At 45.8% G+C, this 23,637-nt stretch overlaps 1 protein-coding gene and 1 pseudogene across 1 annotated transcript in view; one reads left to right on the top strand and one right to left on the bottom strand.

Moving 5' to 3' along the window:
* PRR13 (proline rich 13) overlaps positions 1 to 23,637 on the bottom strand; it is a 93,494-nt gene that overhangs the window by 5,612 nt on the left and 64,245 nt on the right. Inside the window, exons 2-3 of the mRNA XM_069230965.1 lie at positions 20,424 to 20,484; positions 19,273 to 19,703 (exon numbers count right to left, since the gene is read on the bottom strand). Coding sequence (XP_069087066.1) covers positions 19,273 to 19,703; positions 20,424 to 20,442 — 450 coding nt within the window. The 5' untranslated portion in view covers positions 20,443 to 20,484. The remainder of the gene's footprint in view (positions 1 to 19,272; positions 19,704 to 20,423; positions 20,485 to 23,637) is intronic.
* Positions 23,481 to 23,556, top strand: LOC138294429 (U6atac minor spliceosomal RNA; annotated as a pseudogene).

Below are 23,637 nucleotides of genomic sequence, written 5' to 3'. Positions count from 1 at the left end.
ACCAGCACTTATTATTTAGGGCCAGCGCTTATTCTTCTGCCCCAAGCTTTTGCTGCGAGCAAAAGACACATATGGGAAAGACTGAGGATGAGAAAAACGAAAATGAGTCACAATGGGAGAAACCAGAAAGCTGAAAAAGTGAGCTGATGGGGCAGGGGATGGCTTTAAATGGATTGAAGAGGCCCGAGATGGCTTCACGATTACGCTGCCTCAGTATTCCGTGTTCCCACATTTAATTGCAGCGGCCGCGTGTTTAAGAGGAGGGCTTTGAGCACCAGAACATTTTTCTTTACAAATTAAACATTGGAAAGCTAATTTTTCTACTGGTCATGTTAGTTGATTTTTGCAATGCAAAGATAGTACTGGCTTGACAGAAGATTCATACATTCATGGTATGACTAAATCTGGGGATCAATGTACAACAGACTTTCACCTTAACAGGGCAGCTGTCTCAAAAGAAAGCAGGGGGACCACAGGGAAACTAAAGACATACTTGTGGGTAGAGAGAAGAAGAAAGACATATTACAGATCATTAGGTCACTTGAACAACTGCCCTTAGATTTTCACTCCACACATAACATATCCAAATGGACAACAGACTTATAAGTGATATATCCAAAAAACAAGTGTACCCCAAGTGTGTTTATAACTCCTTACTGCTGTTGTGTAGCCATTTTAGTTATAGCTCCGTGCACGTTAGTTTAACACACTAGGCGGCTGTGCACTTTGACCTAGATATATTTTATTCGGCTTTGCATTGTTATTTTTACAATAACCAGTTTTACGGTCTTGTTTTATTTTCATCTAACGGTTTTGCTTAGCCCAGCACTGTGTCCTCAAACAAGACATTCTTGATCACTTTGTGCTTCAGTCAAGGCTACAGTTTGGTACTTTGCCGGTGAACGTGGTAGAATTTTAGTCTCCAACATTCGTAGAAAATACACAGCCTTACGTAGGGACATTTTCTTAGAACATCAGCTGTGTTATTATAAAAACACTTCCTAGTCCCATTACACCTTAAGAGGGAGATTCCAGCCAGGGAACCACAACTGTATGCTGATTGCTGAATGCTTCGCTGCAGATGCTAACGCAGACTACAGGCCTTTGCTCAGGTATGAGGGTTGATGTCCTCCCGAGGGAACCTGAAAGGCAGAATTAGAGCTTAACATACTGTGCTCAGAGTAAGACTTAGGTAGGAAATAGTCCATAAATCTTAGTGACAAATATGATAGCGTTATTCTTATGCTTCACTCTTCTCGTCACCATTCTAATATTGTCATGTTGTGTCGTCCTGGTTATTGCATCTTCACGCTTTGCTATCTAAAATGCAGTCGTTTTATTAAACCAGTCATTAAAACTTATACTGCTTCTTATTGTCATTTATATATGAGACCGAAGAGTGAATGAGAGAACTGGATGCGACCTGAGTGACCACGACTTCCCTGAGAAGCCTAATATGTCATGCGCTTGGCTGCCCAATCATCCCTATCTTCTGGTAGAGATGAGGCACTGCTAGTTAGCCGGAGCAAAACACAGATTTAGGGTGATAGGTGTCACCCACAGTGGGTCAGACTCAGTCTCCCACACTGTGGCCGATCTTGCTGCCCAAAATCCAGTAGTCTCATTAGAATAATGAAAGCCTACGCGACACTGCTAGGCGCTATACTTTTAACATTAAGCTTACTACTGACCAAGAGGGAACTGTTTTGCTTGGGGCTCTATGGAAGTGCTTGGATCTCCTTCACTCAGTCATTTTAGAAGTAAAATCAAAGACACAAACCAACAATGCTGTTAGTTTCAATTTGAAGATATTTCTTCAAGGAGCATCCTCTACAACACACACAAAGCACCTGCTCGATCCTCGACAACAGGATGCCAAAGAAATTAAATGCCCACTCTTTAAATCTTAAAGTAATAATGTTTTCAAGTCTTCCCCCTGATGTCTGGAGGTGCTATTGAGGGAGGAGAGGCAATATGATGGCCAGTCACAGTAGCCCAAAGTTCAATGGGTTACTATAGGGACAGTGGCTGGCTAAGGTGCTGGCTAAGGTGCCAGTTAACAGAAAGTTAGTAGGGGCAGGAGGCCTGTATCTCAGAACCCACTCATTTTTTTCATGATTTTCTTGTGATGAAAGGACCATCAAAAGGTACCATGGAAAAGGGGGCTTTGAGGACCCGGTGATCACACCTCAGTGACTTGAGAACCGAAGATGATTCCAGATGGCGCAGACCCAGGTCAGGGGTAAAGCCATGTTTCTCAAGACTCCTGAAGGGCAGCTGGAGAGGTACATAATAGCACCTCAGAAATACAAGGATGTTGCAGGTGAGGGTAATTCAGGCTGATCCTTCATGGAATGTGAAGGTGATCAAGCAGGTCTTTGACCAGCTGAGGCAACGTAATGGTTTTCTGGCTGTCTCGTCCATCTAGAGTGAGCCAAGCCATCTTTTTGTGGATCAGGTCAATTCTTCCTGGCAGGCACAGTCCTCCACCTCATGTGAGTGGAAACGTTTTCATGTCTCCTTATGGGTACAGTAGCAGTCCTACTCTAGGTTCTTCTTTCTCGTGTGGTTTACTGGATGTAAGGAAATGCCTCACCCACCAACTTTTGGACTGATGCAGTTGGTCTTTTGATTCAGAGTGAACTGAATCCTGTTAAACAGGCCTCAATGCCAGTGCTCTGAGGATATATGATTAATGGTTTACCCACAATTGGCATAAGTTAACTTATTTATCAGTCCCTAGTATTTGGTACCAGTGGTACCCAGGGCCTGAAAAGTTAAGTGTCTCTTGTGGACTGTAGTACATGTTGTGCCACCACGAGTGTGACAAAGCACAGCATGACCCCCAGAATGCCACTGCTGTCTGATGGAGCAGTTTTCAACTGGTCACTCGACTTTAAAATAATGGCAAAGCCCTAATCTTCCTTTTTAGGTCGAGCCTGGCCTGCAGGCAGCACGCATGCACTGTCGCTTGGTAGCAAATCGGTTGTACCTATAAGAATTGTTTTTTTTTAAAACACCTTTAAAAAGGGGCCTTTGGGGCGTGGCCAAGATGGCGGGTGGGTAAGACATCTTTTTTGTCTCCCTGTCCTCGCCATAACATAGCCTCACTGCAGCACCCTATCCACCGCTCTGCCCCGATACATCGAGAACAGCCTGTGAACATCTTGGCGAATGCAGGCGGCGTTCTGATTACCCCTGCAGCAGAGCTGGGCACAGACCAACGATTGCGGGCCCCGGTCGGCCGCGGCAAGGCATTAGATTGCGGACGGCACACCGGGGTGGGTGGCTCAGAGCCCTTTTTGAGTGGGCAGCACTTCTAGACGAAATACGGAGCCAGCACCGCCCCCGATGGACTCCTGATTAGTCTGATTTATTGCCGGGCACCGGAGAGCACCCTCTCTCGTCGGCCTCTTCCTGTCAGAGGAGATCTCATGGTGGTGGGCGGTGCCACATGGCTTCCCAGCCTGAGGCAGTGGCCTAAGATGCATCGACCTAGTCCACCAGCCTCTGTCTTCTGGCGAGTTTGCCAGCGAGCCCCCCCCCTTGAATCTCCTACACCTAAGCGCACATTCTCCCTGGGACTTGCAGCGCTGACGAGTGGAGGCATTTGTTCTTGCAGGGATTGGGATTTGTAGACTTTAACAGAGGGGCCTCTCTTTCACTGTGAGACACCCCCTCTGTGTTACAGTACTGACATCGCCAGGATGGAGCATAATCACACTGTGGGCTGGGCAGCGGTAAGCTGGGACCCTGGAAGGAACAACAGCAATGCCTGGCATAAGGAACAGAGGGAGCCCAGTTGGCTATCAGCAGGGAGTGCAGCATCCACCTCCTTCCTAGGGCTCTCAATTTTAGGGGGCACACACCCAGGTGCAGCTTATCCCCCCCATCAAGTCACCACCTGCTAGTGTATTTCACTGCTACACCTCAGCTGCCTGGTGAGTCTGTTCAGCCGAATTGACGCCCAACTTTGTTGGACTGGTGTTGCCATCCCCACTGGCCCCATAGAACTTCTTGCTGCAACAGAAGAAGTCTTCTGGGGCAACAGGCCTGTGGACATACCCTATGCAACACCCAGAAGTGCACAGCCCGGACACAGCATCTCACCGGTCTCGCCAACCTTGGTTGCTCTCGGCGAGTGCCCGGGCGGCCCTGCGGTGGCTTCCCAGCAGATAGCTCCTGCCTCTGTCAAAGGTCTACCCTCCTAGTGGGGCAGCACTGGGAAGGAGCAGCTGCTTCCCGCCAACTGGTTTTTAAGCCTCCCGTGGAACGCTAGTTACTCTATGGGATCCTGCCCTAATATGTCGGCTCCTAGGAGTAAGAAGGATCGTTCACTCAAGGATATGCTTACCAAGACACCTGGCCGACCAAAGGGGATAAACTTGCTGCAGCTGGCTCCGATTACACACCGGACTCTAGTGAGGCAGAGCACACTGTCATGCGGTCCTTCTTGGAGGCGCTGTTTGACCTTCTGAGAGTACCTGCAGACATTTAAAAAAGATCTTTCCTCAGATCTTCGAGAAGTCAGGCGAGACATGGTCAGCGCTAGCGAGAGTGGCAGCCCTGGAAGACAAGGATGACCAATGAAGTGAAGAGATCGAGTGGCTCCACCAGGAAATTGTTTCTCCAAATTCATTATGAAGTCCTCTAACACCACTCAAGACGGAATAATATTCGTATATGGGGATTCCCCACAGCGGCCGACCTGGAGCAGTATGTTAGTGCACTCTTCCATCACATTCTGGGAGGCCCTGCGGACACAGAGCTCAAACTGAACCAGCTGCATGGAGTCAGCCTGTCAAAACCAGACAACAGCCCTTCTGCAGGCATCTTAGTCTGTGTCCATGACTTTCAGATCAAAGAATCGATTTTGCACAAAGCTTGACAGCAGCACCCACTTCAGTTCCGCTGCCATACCCATATGCTTTACCAAAATCTAGCAGCCATCACTCTGCAGAAGCGAAGAGACTTAAAATCACTTATGGCCCACCTGAGGAATGAGGAGATCTCATACTCATGGGACCTTCCTTTCCGGATAATCTTAAGACTTAACGGTAAACTATATCAACTCCGGTCACTCGCAGAGGCATGCAGGGTGTCGAGAACTGAGAAACCCACTCCTGTATCCTATCCAGACAGCCCTCCGCATCGCCTGTCACACAAGAGTTCACGTGGTCGGAGGCACCGCAAACACATGGCTCTCTCATGACCAGACCTGGCAACCATGGCCTTGGAGAGACAATCAGTTTTAGACACACTTTCTGGCGACTCCGTCAAGCCTGGGGCCTTCTGATGATGGGAACTCGCCGCTGCTTTGGGTGGGGCTTCTAAAGGCAGGGATGGGGAGAGGCAATGTCTATATCTACATCTGACCGCCACATGCCTCTCTGCAGAGGCCTTCCCCGGTTGATAAGGCTCTTTCTTATCTCTGGCTTTGCCTGTCTGGCCCGTACTCCTTATCAAATATCCAGGTTCCACGGACTGATGCTTGAAGTTGTGTTTGTTCATTGTTTACTATACACTTTTGTTTGGAACAAGGTATTCTGGTTCAAGTGCATAACTAGGCCCCTTTCTAACTACTGGCACATCGCCACATAGGTAGGGTGCAGGGGTAACGCCTCTACATCAAATGTCCATACCGTTACGAATGGCGCATCACTGACACTCACCCCTCCACCACGCTCTTATGGGTCAAAAGGTTGTTAGTTTTAATGTACCACAGCTGAATAACCCCTCTAAGAGATTGGCTATCCTATCACTATAGGAGAAATCTGAGGGGGACATTTGTCTACTTCAAGAGACACTTATTTTCTAAAGATACCCCTAGAGTGTGCTCCCGATGGTTTCCATGACAATTCTGGTCTTCCTGTTCAGTAAAGAAGGGCAGGGTGGCCATTCTTTTTTCATGCAGATTTGAAGGAGAGATCTTATCCACCTTAGCTAACATTAAAGGTCCCCTCCTAACACTTCAACTCAGAATAGGATCCTTTGCTTTTATGTTGGCGAATGTATATGCTCCTAACGCATGGCAGGAGGCTTTCATTATGAGCTCCTTAGCTACAGTACTCCAGTCACCTGAGGTTGCTGTGCTGGTGGGAGGCGAGCTCAACTTTGTCATGGACAGCAATATGGGCTGTTCAGGACAACGGTTGGCTCAGGCCGGGGCCTTTACGACAGCAGGCCTGCGCTGGCTTGCAGACTGAGGACACCACAACATGTTGTGCACACAACATCCCTTGGCTAGGGACTACACTTTCTATTCGGCTGCCCATAAGACATATGCCTCAACTGACCATTATTAGGCGACTCCGCCCCACCCCGCCCCTGATGGATGTGATCTCAGAGGCCTCCATCACCTCTCGTTCCTCTCGGACCATGTGCCTCTGTTGCTTTCTCTTCAGCTGCCGTTCGCCAGACCCCACACTTCTTGGTGGCGCTTGTGCGACATTATGCTGCTGTCTTCGACAACAGTTCCTTACACTAAAGCAGCAATAGTGTCATGCATTCAGAATAATGATGATGTAGAGACCTCTCCTATCTCGCTGTGGGAAACCATGACACTGGTGGTATGCGGCGAACTGATTGGGATTTCAGCTGCCGGAAACTGCCATTGCTGCGATCAACAAAGCCTCCTTAAACGGAAAGTGTCAGAGCCTGAAAACATTTGCATGCGCACAGAGGCCCATAGGATCTGGACAAAGAAGTATGCCATTGTTCGTCTCAAACAAATTCCACTTGAGCAGTAACCGGTGTGGCCGCATGTTAGCTCATCAACTACGCAGCAAGATATACTTGGGTCGGTGATAACGATTCACAATGGCCTGGACACCAAAGTCAGTTCTGCAGATGGAATTGCATTAGCATTTTAGGACTTCTATTGTTTGCTCTATGCCAATTCGGATGGACCCAGTAACATCCCAGGGGGCTACCTTCAGGATATCCCTATCGCCCCCTCCATGCCAGTGAAGCTGTAATTTTGGATCAACCTATCTGCCTGGATGGGGTGATCTCTGCCATATCCAGACTGAAACCAGGGAAAGTCCCAAGGCCAGACAGCTTTAACTCACTCTTTTACAAAACGTTCTGTCCCGAGCTTTCCCCCATGCTTACTCGCTTGTTCAACTCTTTTGCGGGCATTGGGTCCCTAACAGATTCCATGCTGGAGGCCATCATTGCGGTAATCCCAAAACCGACAAAGACTCGTCTCGCTGCGGGTCATATAGACCCATTTCGCTTTTGAATATAGAAGCAAAGTTACTAGCCAGCATTTTAGCTCATCGCCTAGGCCTCCTGATGCCCAGGTTGGTTCACCCAGATCAGGCGGACTTTATACCTATGCGCCAATGTCGGGACAACACCAATCGCTTGCTCCACCTGATAGATAAAGTTCGGAACTCATGTCATGAAGCTCTGCTCCTATCCATTGGTGCAGAAAAAGTTTTCAACCATGTCCATTGGCCATACCTCCTTGCTGTGCTCTGAAAATTTAAGCTTGGTGAGCAGTTCTGAAAATGGGTTGGTAGCATCCACAGCAAACCAAGGGCCTCCGTTAGTGTAAACGGTAGTTCATCAACTCTCTTTCTCATTCGGAAGGGTACACGGCATGGTTGTCCCATGTTCTCTCCTCTGTTTCGGAGTAATTTGCACAGCAAGTAAGGGCTAGCCCCTTAGATCTGTAATAATATTGGTGTTTTGACCACTGACTCCACGTAGCAGCATACCGTCACATTAGTAACCACCAGCTTCATTTTGCCTATTGACTTTAACATTAGCCACCGCCACGTTAAAAGCTGTAAGTAATTTTCCACATTGGACAATGTCTCATGTTTTTATTTTTTGTGTTCTTTACCACCAAGGGCTTAGGTTGATAAGAATGTACTAAGACTGCAGGGAACGGTCTTGTTTTTCAGGGGCACCTTGGGATTGTGGCCAAGTCCTGACGTGTACTTTTCAAACCTGGCCTAAAGTAATCAGCATTTTTTTTAAATAATAAACTTCTGCAGTGAAAGGGAGGTTCTAGAATTTTCCTCTCTTGTTTGTTCAAAGTATAAGAGGCCGAGACCAGACGGACCGGGGACCAAGAGTGATTCAGATCTCAGACATGCCCAGGACGCTGGGGTGTGTCATCCTTCCTGTGAGGATGATTGATCTCTCGCTCTCTTCACAGTCGATTCTGGTGATCTGATCGTGATAAGAGGGAGATGAAGCCGATGTGCCCTTGCCTCATGGTGTTGCATATATATTTTTAATTCATTATGTGCTTTGCATTGTGATATATATATATATATATATATATTTATATATATATATATATTTTTTTTTGCTGTGTATATTACAGTGGAGAATCATTTGTACATTTTTTAATTTCTTTGCTGTGACCATTTTTAAAAGTGTACTTTCAGCATGCTAATTTGCTTTTACGAACCTTGCGAAGTGAAATAACAAATGTCTTCTTTAGACTAAGAAGAGCATTCCAGAGATTTTTGTCAGTGCATGAGTGTTTCAGCTCGGTCATTAGTGAAGCAAAACAATATCCAGGATCCCGTTCAGAGGGAAACAACATCTGATAAGCATATATGCAGGAGATGTCATCTTATCCATAGCGACCTGCCGATTTTGCTTCCTGCCCTAGCTGATGATCTTTGAGCATTTGTGAGGTCTCCGGTTCTAAAGTAAAAACGTAAAAATCGCAGATATTGAACCTCACCCGTGGTCCAGTGCTTGAAGCATCCCTCCGTTCACTCTACCCCTTTGCATGGTCAGCAGACACTATCCCGCACCTGGGCATCGAATTAACCCGTTCAGCCTCTAGGACAGTGACCATTAACTACGAGGCCCTGGCGTCGCAGAACCGCAAAGACTTAGATTCCTAGTCCTGCCTTCGACTATCGTGAATGGGCAGAATCACTGTGGTAAGATAACAGGGCTTGCCTGCATTCTATTCCTCTTTCAGATATTGGCACTGGTGCCAGCCCTGACCCTGATTCGCTTACTTCAACTGGCGGGCAATAAGTTTATCCGGGAGGGGAAAGAAACCTTGGTTACATAAACATATGATATCCCGGCAAAAAATAAGGAAGGTGGGATGGCAGCCCAACTCCGCTATATAGTGGAATAGAATCGCCCACTCTCAGAGAGGCATTGGATTTTCATGGATCAAGCTATCATGGGCTCCCACATATGGACGGAGGTCTGGCTTCCCTGCAAACGTAAGGCGTGAGGCCTTTACTCTTTCCCAGTGACCTGTGCCACACTACAAGTGTGGGACGCTGTTGCAATCAAAGCGGACCTGACAACATTTCCCTTCTCTATTACCCCAATTCAGACCAATCCAGACTTCCTTCCAGGCATACACCTAGAATGGAAGACGGGGCTGCAAACGGATGGGTTCTCTCTGACCAAATGGGGATAATTCCCTTCGACCAACTAAAAAATGACTACTCCTTATAGGACCCTGATCGGGTCCACTACCTTCAAATGTGTCACTGGGTGCTGGGGCCTGAGATGAGACAGAGCATGGGGCAACATCTTTTGAGAGATGGCTGTATCTCAAAATTGATGATGCTTTATATTGGAACTATACTTGCTCCTGAATCAGGATCACCTCCCACCCATATCTAAGGGTCAAATGCAGTGAGAAACCAAACTGGGCCGGGCCCTCTCTGCTAAAGAATGGGCATACATTTTCTACATCATTCTGCACACAACATGTCCAGCTCCGAAATGGCCTATAAGATTGTGTTGTACTGGTACCTCACCCCAGCACTAAAGCAGAAGTGGATGCTGGGTAGATCCTGGGAGTGCTAGCAGGGCTGTGGCCGTAATGGGACTCAGCTACATCTTCTATGGCATTACCCCAAACTCACCCGGTTTTGGGACAGAGTCCTCCATCCGGAGATTTCCAGCTTATAGGATTCTAGGCCTTCCCAACACTCTGACCTTTATGGGGCACAGCTAAAGCCCCTGACCCATGCTTACACAGACTGTGGTACATTCTGGTGATGGAGAAGTTGTCCCTCAACTTGGAGACCAGCCATACTGACTATGCAGAATTATGGGCCACCCCTTCATTCACTTGCTCTCAGTCGAGTTCTGGGAACTGACGTGCCCGGCTCTCCAGAGAGTTCTACACCTGATCCCTTGGACATCTCAGCACGGTCCATAAGGGGTCCCCCCTCCTCCACCCAAACGCACACACTCATGTCAATTGCCATTAACACTGAATTTGACCCTATCGCTGCCCCTAGATTGGAGCCTTGGGAGGTGTTGAGAGAGTTCAGAGGAAATTTGATTTGTTTGATTTGTTGTTGCTTACATGACTCCCAAACACAGCCAGCCTTCGGGTTGTAGGCGGATGCTGTGTGTACAATGTGTCTAGTTGTATGCTAGTCAATGCAGCTGGCCCTGTGGGTTGTAGGTGAAGCATCCTGTGTATGAAAGTAAAGGCTGTTAAAATAATAAATTGTGACTAAAAGGGGTCTTTTTAATTCGGCAGCATGTGTGATGTGTCACTTCCTGCATCTTTGTGTGGAGCTTGTAAGCACAGATTGATGTAACTTAGTGTTCTTCGCTGTGATTGAGGTACTATTTATTCTTTTTTATGCATTTTAAACAGCGCAAACTTGATTAAACCAGAAATTATTGGGCCACTTTACATGATCTCCAATTACATTTAAAAAAGTTCATATTCATAGTTCTTTAAGAGATTAAGTGATTTGCCCAGTATCACAGGATGTTGAAGCGACGCTGAGTCTAAAACCTGTTTTCTCTAAGTCCTACCTAAAAATAGAACATTTTGAAGAGTTGCTTTTATTTAAACAGCCTTTCATCTGAAGGAGGACTTAATTAAAATGCACGTGTTTCCTGATAATTGCCAGTTTTCTTCTGTGTGAAATTTCCATACATTTTTCATCTTCCAACGCTGCATCAACCCTAGTCTTGTGGGGGCGTAACTGTAAAGTATATCATCACCATTATGCATAAATAATCACACAACATTGCGAGGAGAGAACTGACACACTATCTACAATTTTAGAAGGAGAAATTAATAGTTACCTTCCCTTTTTAGATGGACAAACGAATAGGTTATTCTACAAAAAACTAATACAGGAGGTAATAAACCATGTGGCTTCCACATTTGTGGTCGTGTCTATCACAGTCACCACCACAAGTTTCAACAAGCAATGGCAAAACCATCACCTAATCAAAATCTACTGGCTTTGTCAATGTTTTTTAGCCATTGTGTACAACTACGCTAGCTGCCATACAACAAAGCTGAAAGTAAAGAAAAAAGTGCTATGATGCAGCCAGCAGTGCTCGCGTCATAGAGCTTTTGTTTTTAATTTTCATGCTGCACACTAGCCAGATCTGGTGTGCAACATCGCTAAAAATCATTGACAAGGCCAATAGATTTCGTGCATAGTCAAGACCTTTTGGCATTGCCAACGCTTGTAACTTTTTATAAGCCACCCGTAAAGCAGGCCGGGTGCATTATATTTGAAAGAAGGACGTATTTTATTAAGTTTACATTTCCTGGCAATAAAAAAATGAGTTCTTTTTACTGAGGAAAGGGAAGTAGGGAGTTGCATGCTGACAATTCAGAAGTGCTAACTTCTGAATGGGACTACTAAATATGATACTTCAAGGTATCAAAAGAGTTGTTGCATTAAACCTGACTTGAGGCGCAAGTCGAACTTAATGTTTCACAAAATGGCAACTTTAGAAAGATGCCTTTTTGTTGTCCAGTTTCTAGTAGCCATTTATGGTTGCACAGAGCTGCTGTCCACGAGACAGCCTGCTGTCCACCGGAGGTGATGAGTGAACGACTCTCAGGAAGCGAAAGAAAGGACCTGCCAAGGGAACAGGTGTGACCTCCTCCTGGCAGGATGGCCAGAGATGGTGCGGGCCCAAACAAGAAGCCACCTTTGATGGGAAAATGGTTGTCACACAAGGAAGGGGAGGCACTTTTGTTTTAGCAGACTGCCCTGACATCTGTAAAAGAGGAAAAATCCAACTGTCAAGCCGGATTTGCAAGGGGAGGGAGCCCAAATCTGGTATGGGCTAGGGAGCTCCACACATGACAGAAGGGTTCTGCATGTTGGAAGTGGGCACATCCATGTATTCTGCGCTCCATTGATGCCACACTTCACAAGAAACAGTCATCAGGTGGGAGGGGACCTGGTAGCCCAGTGGGTAGTTAGTCGTCACATCCTCCCCCAGGCTCGTAGTGGGCTGTACATGGCACCTGTGGCACCTAATATTAAGTCTGTACTGGACAGAGGACCAAAGAAGGACTGACCTGCTGTTCCCTGGACTCAAAGAGACGCTGGACCAATGAATGGACTGCACCGGTTGCACCTAGGACCAGCAAAGAAAGGTCTGCGCCTACAGCGCTCCACTCATTGAAAATTTGCCCACAAGCATTAGACAGAAATGGTGACTCCAAGAGTCAGTTGACCAACTGCCTGTTACAGTCACAGGGTCACAAAAGCTGATAAATGTGAACTCTTGATAGCTCAGCACTAGTAAGCTTGACTGCAACTGGACACCGAGGCGCGGTATGGGAGACAGAGTTCTGACTCTAAAAATTGCTCCCAATTATGCTGGACCTGGAAGAGTCGTCAGAGTGCAGTTTCGTCACTCAGCACAGAAGTTACAGCAAGTTAAAGGAAACTTCTAATTTTGTTGTAACCAGGGACCAGTAGATCAGCTGCAAATGGTTTTGTGCTGGGCTTCATGCGACATATACCTCTGAGGCTAATTTTCGCCCCTACAGGCGGTGAGAAAGGAAGACCCTCAACAATAGCTCAGCATCTTTGAGCATCTTCAGCATCCTGCAACCTTTAGTCAGGACTACTGCCTTAACTTCTTTGGAGGTTTGCCCATAGAAATGTAACAGGACTGAGGACTGCTCAAGCCAATAGTTTACTGTGCAACTCAAACAGACTCGTTCCTGTGACTGGCTACCCATCGCAGCTGACACCACCAAGAGTGACCATATAGCTCTTTTCAGCTTGCCTGTTATGTCTAAACCCAAACCTCTACTGCAGCAGATTACACAAATGTATGTATTCAGTGAAAAGCAGTGATCTATTGTTTCTTTAAAAATTCATAGCTCTCAGAACTGAGGTAAGGTTTTATAAACAAACCTGACTGAAACCAATACAAAATTGTGTCTGTGTTACAGGATGTGCTTAAGCAACCACACCAGATAAACCACTTTTCTCACATTGGACCTACATGGTTTCAAATGGAATTACTGAAGAATGTACCTGTCAATGTTGCCCAAACTTATCTTCCACTGATGTTCCAACAGTATGTACTACATCTTTTAAACTTATGGGGGGCCTACAATCCTGAAAGGACATGGTCACCCCTTCTCCAGGTCATGCAGTACCTTGCCCCCTTGAGACTAGAGTATCTACAGTAAAATTTGGAATAGCTTTAGACAGAAAGGACTTCTTGACAGGGATGCTGATCTCAGGCAGGAAAGGGAGAGGGTAGGTTTCAACTCAGGGAGAGGAACTATGAAAGGTCATCATCCCCCACCTGGCAAACAACTGGATTCCAATAAGGGTACAGGCGATGTGTACAAACCCCAGTGTCTGGTTTAGATGCTGAAAGACTAGCACCAAGGTGAACACAATCTTCTTCAGTCCAAACTCATGGATTTTTATGAACCCAATTATCCAGGCACAATGCCAATACCCTTCAGTTACATAGGACTCAACAGATTATCTAGTGAAGGGGCGAACCCCGTACCGCAGAGGGGTATAAATATAAGGGGTTATAACCTGGACTAAAAAAAAGATATTGACACAATTCTCAACCACTCGTAGCCTACATAGAGGCAACAGTACTGGCTGTGGGTCCCGCTCTCAAATTCAAAGAACAGTTCTGATCTCTCATGTCAGTTAAATAGGAGAATTCTCAGTGGGCTCAGATGCTCCCCAATCTCAATCAAAACCACAAGGCTGGCAGAAAACTAATGCTGACAGACCACAAGCAGTGTTTCCCTTTCGAAGTCTGATTCTTATTTACTATGATGCTCAGTCCGATTGGTGTGGTATGTGCTCTGGAAAAACAAAGGAAGTTATGGTGTCTAACAATCACACAGCAGGGTGCATGAGACACTAACGGGGACAGGTGATGGGCAACCATATGTAAAACCCCAAATTCAAAGGAGGTAGAAGACCGCTAAAAAGCTGCTCACAGCTTCAGTTACTTTCACTGGCTTACTTGGAAACATGTGAAACAGTCAAGGAAGACATCAGTCTTCCAGACACTCCCAAATGTTAGAAAGGTAGAGAATGGGTTCATAGTTGCTGAGTTGCAGTCACTTTGTTTAACATAATTACATCTAGTGGGACACACATACTATTCAAAAGCTGGTATGTGTGTTATTGGTGCAGCTATAAAAGATGTGCATTTTTTGGCTGGCATGAGATTGCTAGGGAAATTACATTTATATATGTTTTAGCACATTTCTGATGATGGCAGAGTAGCAGGGTTAGAATTCGGAAATTGTGAATTAATGGTTGGTCGGTCAGAGCACAAGCTACACTGTAGAATAAAGTGGCTCACAGATTGATCCCAGTAAGCAGACAGTGCCACCCAGGCCAACAAAGTGATGTGGCCCATTCCATCCCTTGGATCAGACCTCTGTCCCTAAAACAAGGAAAGTCTTGCTGATAAGGACAGCAACCCAACCAACAAAGGACACTGACAACTGTCAGTGTCAAGAGCCAAACCTCTTGCCATCCAGGGTTTTCTGACCTATGAGGTTTCTCAGAGTGGGGGGCAACAGATCAGTGTGTTAGCCAGACTATTTCTATTCTTTTTCCCACCAGTTCATAGGTAGTATCCTGGGACTGATTTTTCAGCCCAGGGCATGCACTTGATTCTCAGCAGGAGTCAGGAATGAGGCTTCACTCCCCTTGTCCCTCCACCCATCTGGGCCTCCGGACCCCCTCTTTGGGAGTCATACCCCCAGAATCCTGAGTTTTCAGGGTACCCTTGAGTGGCAACCTCTCCCAGCTCCTACAACACGGGTGGCAACTCATTTCCCAGAAAGCAGGCAATGGACTTCTGGGGACCAACTATGATCATCCTCTAGGTGAGCTCCCCACACCATTCTAGGGATATCAGAGCCATGGGGTGGAAAAGGTCCTGCCCTGGGGCTGAGTTACCCTACACACCTGTATGGGGTACTGCTCCGGGGAAACTAGCTATTCCACTACCAAGGTTTGGCTGGCCCCAGTGTCCCTCTTAGCAGTGACAGGGATCCATTCACTTTGCCCTGGTTGGTGTGACAGCTCCCAACCTCAGGAATCACAAGTCAACCCTGCGAATTCATCTCCCAACTAAGAGAAAGTTGGGCATAGGCTACCTCTTCCCCCTGGGTACTAGTTACCCATAAGGCCACATTGGTCACCCCTGTAGAGGTCCCACCAATAAGTAGTGTGTTATAATGGACAACTCCTCTGCTTGTGTCCTAACTGGGAACACAAAGTAGTGGGGTTGGAACTGGGGCATCCTGGGCCACTGTCCATCAAAACCTCCTCCCTGTTTCTCAGAAGGGGGGCATGGGAATTTTTTCCTCCCACCTTATTCAGGAACTTGACCATCTTCCTTGACTTCCCCCTCACTCTGCTAGGGGATGAACCTGAACAACCCTTTTTGGGGTCATTTCCAGGTACATTCATGTGGCCAGTGTGCTGAGCTAGAAGTCAGCCTCCTATCACACTCCCTGGGGTGAGAGAGCTTACTACCAGCTAGGTGCTGGTGCAGCTCTGTACATGTACTCCTTGGCAATCAAATTGTACATCACATTGTAATCACTGTCCTTCACCCAAGCATACAGAGCCTTGCAAAACTGGTCAACACAACCTGGCTGTCCCTAAATGTTTGCCTATACTTTTCTGGGGTAGGCATATATATACTGGTGAGATATCCTTTTATGAGGAGATACCTCACCCTGTCCCCTTTCCCCAGGGCCAACAGAGTGCCCCTACCCTCTCGGAGAATACGCTTCCAGAGGCTGGCCATCTAATCCTCTTTATGGACCCTGCGCATCTCCAGACCCACCTCATAGGTCTCAATCCAATTAGCTATGTCATCGCCTACAGCAATGTTAGGCACCAGATCCTCTGACATGTGAACCCTCTTTTCTCCAGTGGACATGGGGGTATTGCTCCCACCATTGTTGCTGGGCTCTGAGACTTGCTTGGTCTAGAACTCTAGCTCTTTGCTGCTCAACTCATGCTCCAGCAGTAGTTTTTCAGCCAGGGCTGTCTTACTCTTAGCCTTCCCCCTGGCCAAGGCACTCTCTGCCTCCACCCTTCTCTCCTCTAGGGCCAACTTATTTTCCTCAAGGACCCACTTCACAGCAGCCTACTTCTTAGCTGCTTCCACCTTCAATTTGGCCAACTGCAGTTGAAGCTCCCGCTCAGCATGTCTTCCAGATACTCTGGGGACAAACCAGGGGAAGACACACTGATTTCTGCCCTGACAATGGGCACCACTCCTAGGAATTAATTTTCCTCTTACTCCAAGCACTGTAGCTCAGGACCTGTGCCAAGGTCCTCCTCTTACTCCCCCACTGCCTTCTCCTCATTCTCGGATGCACATAGCATCTGGTGGGCCTCCGTAAAGGATCCAAGAGCCTTTTGGAACTCATTCATACAAGCAAAATGAGAGTAAATTTGGAAAAGCAAAAGTAGCCAATTAGAGAAAATTTTACAAAATCGTATCTGGTATCAAATTATTTATATGGGATTCTCGTGTTACATAAAATCAATGTATGGAAAGGCATAATCACAAGAACTGTATCCAACCACTGGACACAAATTTAAGGAATTGGGTTGTTGGTTGAGAGGGGGTGTGAGGCCTTGTCAAGCAACAGCCACAATTCCTACCAGGTTGAACCACAACAGTCATTAAATTAACCTGTGCTTGACCCTATGGTATGTTGGCGTAAAGGCAGTCAGGCTTCCTTAGAGGCAATGCATAAAGTATTTTTGCAGCACTCAAACAGTAGTAAAGTGATCCACACAATCTGGCTGTCCCTAAATGTTTGACACCAAAAGAACAAAAATCAAATTAGTAGAACCGGAGATATGCAATGTAAAATGTTTTGATAAAAATGGTGCTTAAAAGCATAAAACACCAACTGTGGTCATCTGGTCGTGCTAGACTGGGTGAAATTCAAAAGTTCAAGCCGATCGTGATGGACAATGGGCCAGATACAGAGACTGGGTAAGGCCCGCTGAGAGTTGTGCCTTATGTCCTTGATGCAGGGTGTTGCACAGTACAGCTGCAGTTCCAAGATGTGATGCGGGTCCTGCGCTGAGATGAGTGGTGCAGCATGGTTTCCAATGAGTGATCCAGTGTCCTGTGCCAGATTGCAGCACGTCGGATCCTAAGATGAGCTGCGCCAGCACACTGTGCAAGTTAGGCTGTGAGGGCCCCAATGCAAGGTCCTTCTGCTACTCTGATGAGGAGCTAAGAGGACTGTGGTATGAGGTCCTGCGTTGGGTTGTGAAACGCTGCATCAGATCTGTTAGGTCCCAAAGCTGTGCTGGTCGAGCACCTTTAATCCCACTTCCAATGGTCCAGGACTTGGGAGGCACTACCGGAGGGGTCAGGACTCACAGCAAGCAGAGTCCATGTGTTGATGGTTGCAGCCTTTTCTATCTCTGTGGCTAAGATCAGGGGTGCAGCCAAGTAGCCGTTGGAGTCACTCAAGTGGTTCTGGGTTCAATGTGTATGTCCAGTCCTTCTTACTCAGGCAGCAGAGCAGCAGGGCGTTCCTTATTGCAGCAGAACAGCCCTTCTGAGTCTTCCATAAGTCCAGAACTAATCTGAAGAGTGGGTTTGAGGTTCATATGGATGCCTGGTATACACTTTGACGTGGGAGAAGCTTGCAGACTTTTCCCCCACAGAGGTGTCTGAATTTCTTGCTTCCTTGCCCAGGTCTCATTCTGTCAGTGGGCACAAAAGGCTAGTTTGAAGTCCTTTGTGAGCTGAGCTGGTGTCGCTGAAGTTCATGTGTGGTAGTGGACAACACAGTACACCCCCACCCTCCCCCCAATCAAATCAGAGAGGGCCAATCCTGCAACACTCAGACCCTCTACTGTGATGCTGTCTGGGAGAAACACTCAAAGGTTAACTACACCTAGTCATATAACCCAGAAGCAGGCTGCAGGCACCAAATGGTTAAGACATGAAAATACCAACTTTCTAAAAGTGCCATTTTCAGAATTGTGACTTAAAACCAGACTTTAACATGAAAGAGGATTTCATTATACAGTTCCTCAGACAGCAAAATTGACTTTCCTACCTGCTCCCAATCAAAAGGTTAGCATTTATTATTAAGCATAATAAGGTAACCCAATGTGATGCTATGGAAGAGGTAGATCTCATAGTAATGAAAACAAATGTATGGGTTTTCCACTACCAGAACTTGTAAAACATTTGTCTAAACTTTGTTACAATGCACCCTACCCTATGGGCTGTTTAGGGCCTACTTTAGGGGTGACATGCATTAAAAGGGAGTTTTAGGCCTTGCAAGGGGTTCACTTTGCAAAGTCAAAGTGGCAGTTTAAACCTGCCAACAGGCTGTAATGGCAGGCCAGAGACCTGTTTAAAAGGGTACATAAGTTGGTGGGGCAATAATTGCAGCAGGACCACTAGTAGCATTTACATACTAGCGGTACATGTAGGACCACTTTAACAGGGATGTATAAGTAAATTAAATATGCCAATCAGGTGTAGGGCAATTTTATCAGATTTTAGGGAATGGGAGCAAGCACGTGGACACAGATTAGCTGTGGTAAAATGCAGTCCTAATACCAAAACAAATTTTTTAAAAATAATAATCCGAAGAATAGGATGGGTGATGGCATAAAGTTGGAGGTGACCCTACCGAGCCCGCCAAGTCCACATCTGTCATGGTTGAAAGATTCTGGAATTTAGCTAGTCATTTTAATGAATGGTGAGACCTAAGAACTCCAATCTCATCACAGCTCTCCACACCCTTCGCTCTATACTGCTATCCTTTGCCTTCCTTATTTCAATAAATGCAACCAACAACCTGCCTTATCTTTTCCCAAACTTTGCCGGCCAACCCCGTCCCAGGCACAGCCCACATAATGCCTCATACTCATTGCATGACTCCTCTTTGTGTCTTCCTTCTGTGCTTTATCTCTTGCGTTCAAAACACTGCATTTCACTCTTTGGTAGTGCGCTACATGCATCCCTTCCACTTACCTTTCTGTGCTTGTGCTGCTTATGAGCCTTCTTTTGAGCTTTCTTCATCTTCTTCCTCATCTTTTTATCCACGGGCCCCACTACCACAGCTCCAGGCATCATGGGGTTAACCCCAGGCATTGGGTAACCAGGCTGGTGTGGGTGAGGGTGTGGATAAGGCCCGCCATGGGGCCCAGGATAGGCTGGTTGTTGGCCTGGAAACACTGACCCCATTGGCTGCCCGGGAGGGTACACTGGGTTTCCAGGAATCCCTCCAGGTTGGCCAGGGTAAGCACAAGGTGGAGCTGTGCCAGGAGGGAAGGCCGGATTAGTGCCAGGGGGGAAAGAGGGATTAGTGCCAGGGGGGAATGCTGGGTTGTGGCCTCCTGGATATGCTGGGTTCTGTCCTCCGGGAAAGGCAGGATTCGGCCCTCCTGGATACCCCGGCTGTCCTGAAATAAATATGGAAAATTTAGGTCAGCGGAAGCAAAGATCGGTTCAGAACTAATTCACCTAGGTTTATTTATCTCCCTATCGCTCAAGGGATCTCACTCACTTATTTAACAATTCTCTTTTCTTCCCTCTTGTCTTTTGACCTTTTTACTACTGCTCCTTCACCCTCCATATCCCTTTTATTGCTGTCTGTCCCTTTACTGATCATCAATCTAGTACCTCTTTCCTTGTTTAATCTTTCTTTTGCGTCTTTCTCCTTCAACCCCCTCTACTTTTTATCATGCTTGTTTTAGTCCCTCTTGTTTACACACCTCTTGATTCTTTTCACTTTAATACCCTTTTGCATTTGTATCTGCCTTTTCTTACACTTGGAGTTCACCCCCTTGCCTTTTTGATCTTGTCTATCCGAGAAAAAAAAAAACCTCTAACTTGTTGCTTTCATTGCTAGCTGCCAAGGAAGCCTGCAAATGTTTTCTACTACTGCGTCCTTAGTGTGCACAGACATACATGCTAGTCTGTGGACATTTTCCTTTCTGGCATCACTGGGTCAACATTTTCCATAGAAACAAACTGTAACACCTTAGAAATTAAGTATAAATGCCATTAAGTGAATGTTACGCAACAAATTTCTCCAGCACCATGGATATTAATGGACAATGCAATATGTTAGTTGTGCTCACCTCTGGTACGCTGAATGGCATACACCACAAACCACTCACCTGGCATGTTAGGATACATTGTCTCACTATCGGGCGGAGGCGAATAGTTCTGTTACTCCTCCTGAAGTTGAAAACAACAATAAGTCAATAATATTAGGGCTAAGACACACCTTTGTGTCATCTGGCTACATCGTAAATACATGTGCCACAGGTAATATACATTTTCAGAACACCAGCATAAGAGTGGAGTATATGTAGATGGTAACTTCCTTGAGAATTAATCACTTGAATCTATGCTCAGTTTCTTGAGAAAGGGAAGTGGCGGAGCAGTAATGGAAAATACATTTTTGGACTCTGACCCCAGCACTATCACTAAGCAAACAGAACTTCTGTCCAACTGTAACCAATAAATGGAGCTTTAAAGAAAGTATCATAGGCCAGCGGTTCTTAACTTGTTGTCCGGGGACCCCTGGAGGTCTACAACACCTACTCAGGGGGTCCATGACTGCTTAGAAAATTAATATATATTAACAGATTAATAAAGTGCATATAAATAAAGAAGCAAAACGTCAAATTGAAAACTTTAACGTTCCATAAATGTGAAGAAATTTGAAACTAGGGCGAAATTAAGTTGGTGTACTGATTCGTAAGGGCCGTGCAAATGCATCAACACAGACTACAGTATATAAAATGGGCGAACTCAGATTAATTTAGACAAGCCCAACCTTTCAGTTAAAATGAGAATGTTAATTTTTTACATTCGTTAGTTCTATCAAAAATTCCATCATTTGTGTAGTTATCTGATGAATGCTCGAGTCTGCATTTGTGTATTGTTTTGAGGTTCAAATTATCAAAATGGGATTAGCCGGTATGCCCGGCTTCCAGCAATTACCACAGGAGTAAAAAGAATTGGTAAAGCCAATAGGTTTCGCCTTCGCAATCTATGTTAGCTCTGCAATCTTTTTTTAGACATGTTTAACAGCAGCTCAAGCTGCTGTGCAACATGACTTTATGTAAGGAGAAGGTATATTGAGGGGTGCATACACGTAGAATTCACGGCTTTGGCAGTTTACAGAATACTCTGGAGTGCCCGATTCAAGAGTGCAAACAGCACCTGTTGAAGTGCTGGCAAACGAGATACTGTTCGAGTACAACAGAATATATAAAACAAGCAAGGTTGGCAATTTCACAGTGGGGACGGAGGATGGTGTTGCAATTATTCTAAGGGAAACGATATCAAGAGGCTAAGGGTGAATCATTAAAAAATATAATATGCTGTACAGCAAAATATGGTTGAATGGTTAAAATGTACTAGATTTTTAAGACTGCACAAAAACAGACCTTTCAAGATCAAAAAATGCAGGGTGATCCCTACTAACCAAGAAGTTAGTTGAATTATTTTATGGATGGGGTTCTGGATTAGTCAATTTGTCTTCCTTGAAAAGTATATGAATACAACAAACGTAGCTACGAAAATTGTTAGAGCCGCAATTTTGACTAAAGTGGTTACAATTCACCTGAACAGTTTCTAGTACAATTTTTTTTCTTCAAAAATTAGTGCAATACGAGGACTGGGAAGCATTCTGGTGCTCAACCATTACACTGACCCATAGAAATATTTTGTACTACACTCCCTGAAAATACACTTTTCCCCAAAAGCCGTGGCTTTAAACGAAAACGCTTTGCTTTGTATGGAAGTTTCCTGCTGCTGTAATTAGAAGTACTCCTGTAACCAAAACCAACACTATTGAATTTGCCAAGCTCAGAAATAAGATCCTCAAAATATTAAGGGCCATGAAGACGGTGGTCCTTCATACATGGCAATACTCTCAATTTAGGTGAATACTACCTACCTTCATGTCACAAATATCAGTATTTTTCAAATGTTTTATTTCTCGGAGATCTTAGCTTCACTTATACAGTGAAGACAAATGTTTTAGGGGTGCTGCAGCCAACCATCTGGAACCAGAGAGTAAGGTTAATTAGCACCCGGAGTGGGTCAAAACAAGAAAGAGTGGAGGGGACTAATGAAAACAACGGCATGTAAACCACGGTGAGCCGGAGGAGGGAAGAGGGCGATTCAAAACAAGGGCGAGCGGGACGGGGGTAGATCAAAATAAAAGCAAGCGGGAGGGGTGATAGATCAAAACAATGGTCAGGGGAGACGGGGAGGAGGATGAAAACGTTGAGGAGGGACAGAAGGGGTGGTGGATCAAAACAACCGTGATAGGCAGGATCAAAGCATCAGCAAGCAGGATGTGGTTCATCTAAAACAGTGGTTCCCAACCTTTTGACTTCTGGGGACCCCCATTTTATCTTTACTGGAACCGGGGACCCCCACTGAATTATTATTGGAATCTGGGGACCCCCCCACTGAGCCATTATTGAAAGCTGGGGACCTAATCTGTTAAAAAGTTTGAAATTTTTAAGCAGTCGTGGACCCCCTGAGAAGGCTTCGCGGACCCCCAGGGGTCCCCGGACCACAGGTTGGGAACCACTGATCTAAACAACAGCAAGTAGGAGGGGTGGCAGATCAAAACAGTGTCAAACGGGAGGAGGGCAGGGTGCTGGAGAGGGACTGCAGATGCATGCACTTACTGACAGAGCATCTTGAAAAGTAAAAAAAAATTGAAAAGAAAAGTAAACAAGCATTTACAATGCCATGGATCTCACATTTGCTTGAGTTAGAGCTATGGGCGTCATAATACATAACTGGATTTTTCTTGCCACATAAATTGGTCAACCCTGCAGTATAACTTGGCCCTCTCTGCCACATAATTCCATTGGCCCTGCGTATACGTAATTTTTTTTTGTTGAAAACGTAATTACCTCAATTGGAGCCAGTTATGCATTTGCTCGTATTTTAACTAAAGGTGTCCACGATCGGCAACTGGCTGAGAAAGGTGCCGATATTATAATGCGAACTGGAAGAAAAATGCCCAGAAGACATTTGAACGGAGTCATTAACTTTTGCAAAAGTCGCATTCTTAGAATGAAATGAGAAAATTATGGACTTGTATTACAAGTATGAACCGCAACTAAGCCTACCCTAATAATGAAGAAATCAAAATCTAGGTGCTAAAATATAGATATGTGTTCTGGGTTGTGTGAATAGGTATGTTGTTTGAAAGGAGAGAAGGTTAGCACTCCTCTTGACAAGGATGGAAGAGGAAGAAACAACATACGGCCATGTAGCGCAAAGCAGTGAGGCAAAAGAAAAGGAGTTAGAGCTATTGGTGTTGTAAATTCCTAACTGCGCTTACCTTGCCACATA

The sequence above is a fragment of the Pleurodeles waltl genome, chromosome 4_2 (assembly GCF_031143425.1).
Source record: "Pleurodeles waltl isolate 20211129_DDA chromosome 4_2, aPleWal1.hap1.20221129, whole genome shotgun sequence".
Taxonomy (NCBI): Eukaryota; Metazoa; Chordata; class Amphibia; order Caudata; family Salamandridae; genus Pleurodeles; species Pleurodeles waltl.
Note: the sequence above shows the minus strand (reverse complement) of the source record. Positions and strands in the feature narration are given on the sequence as shown.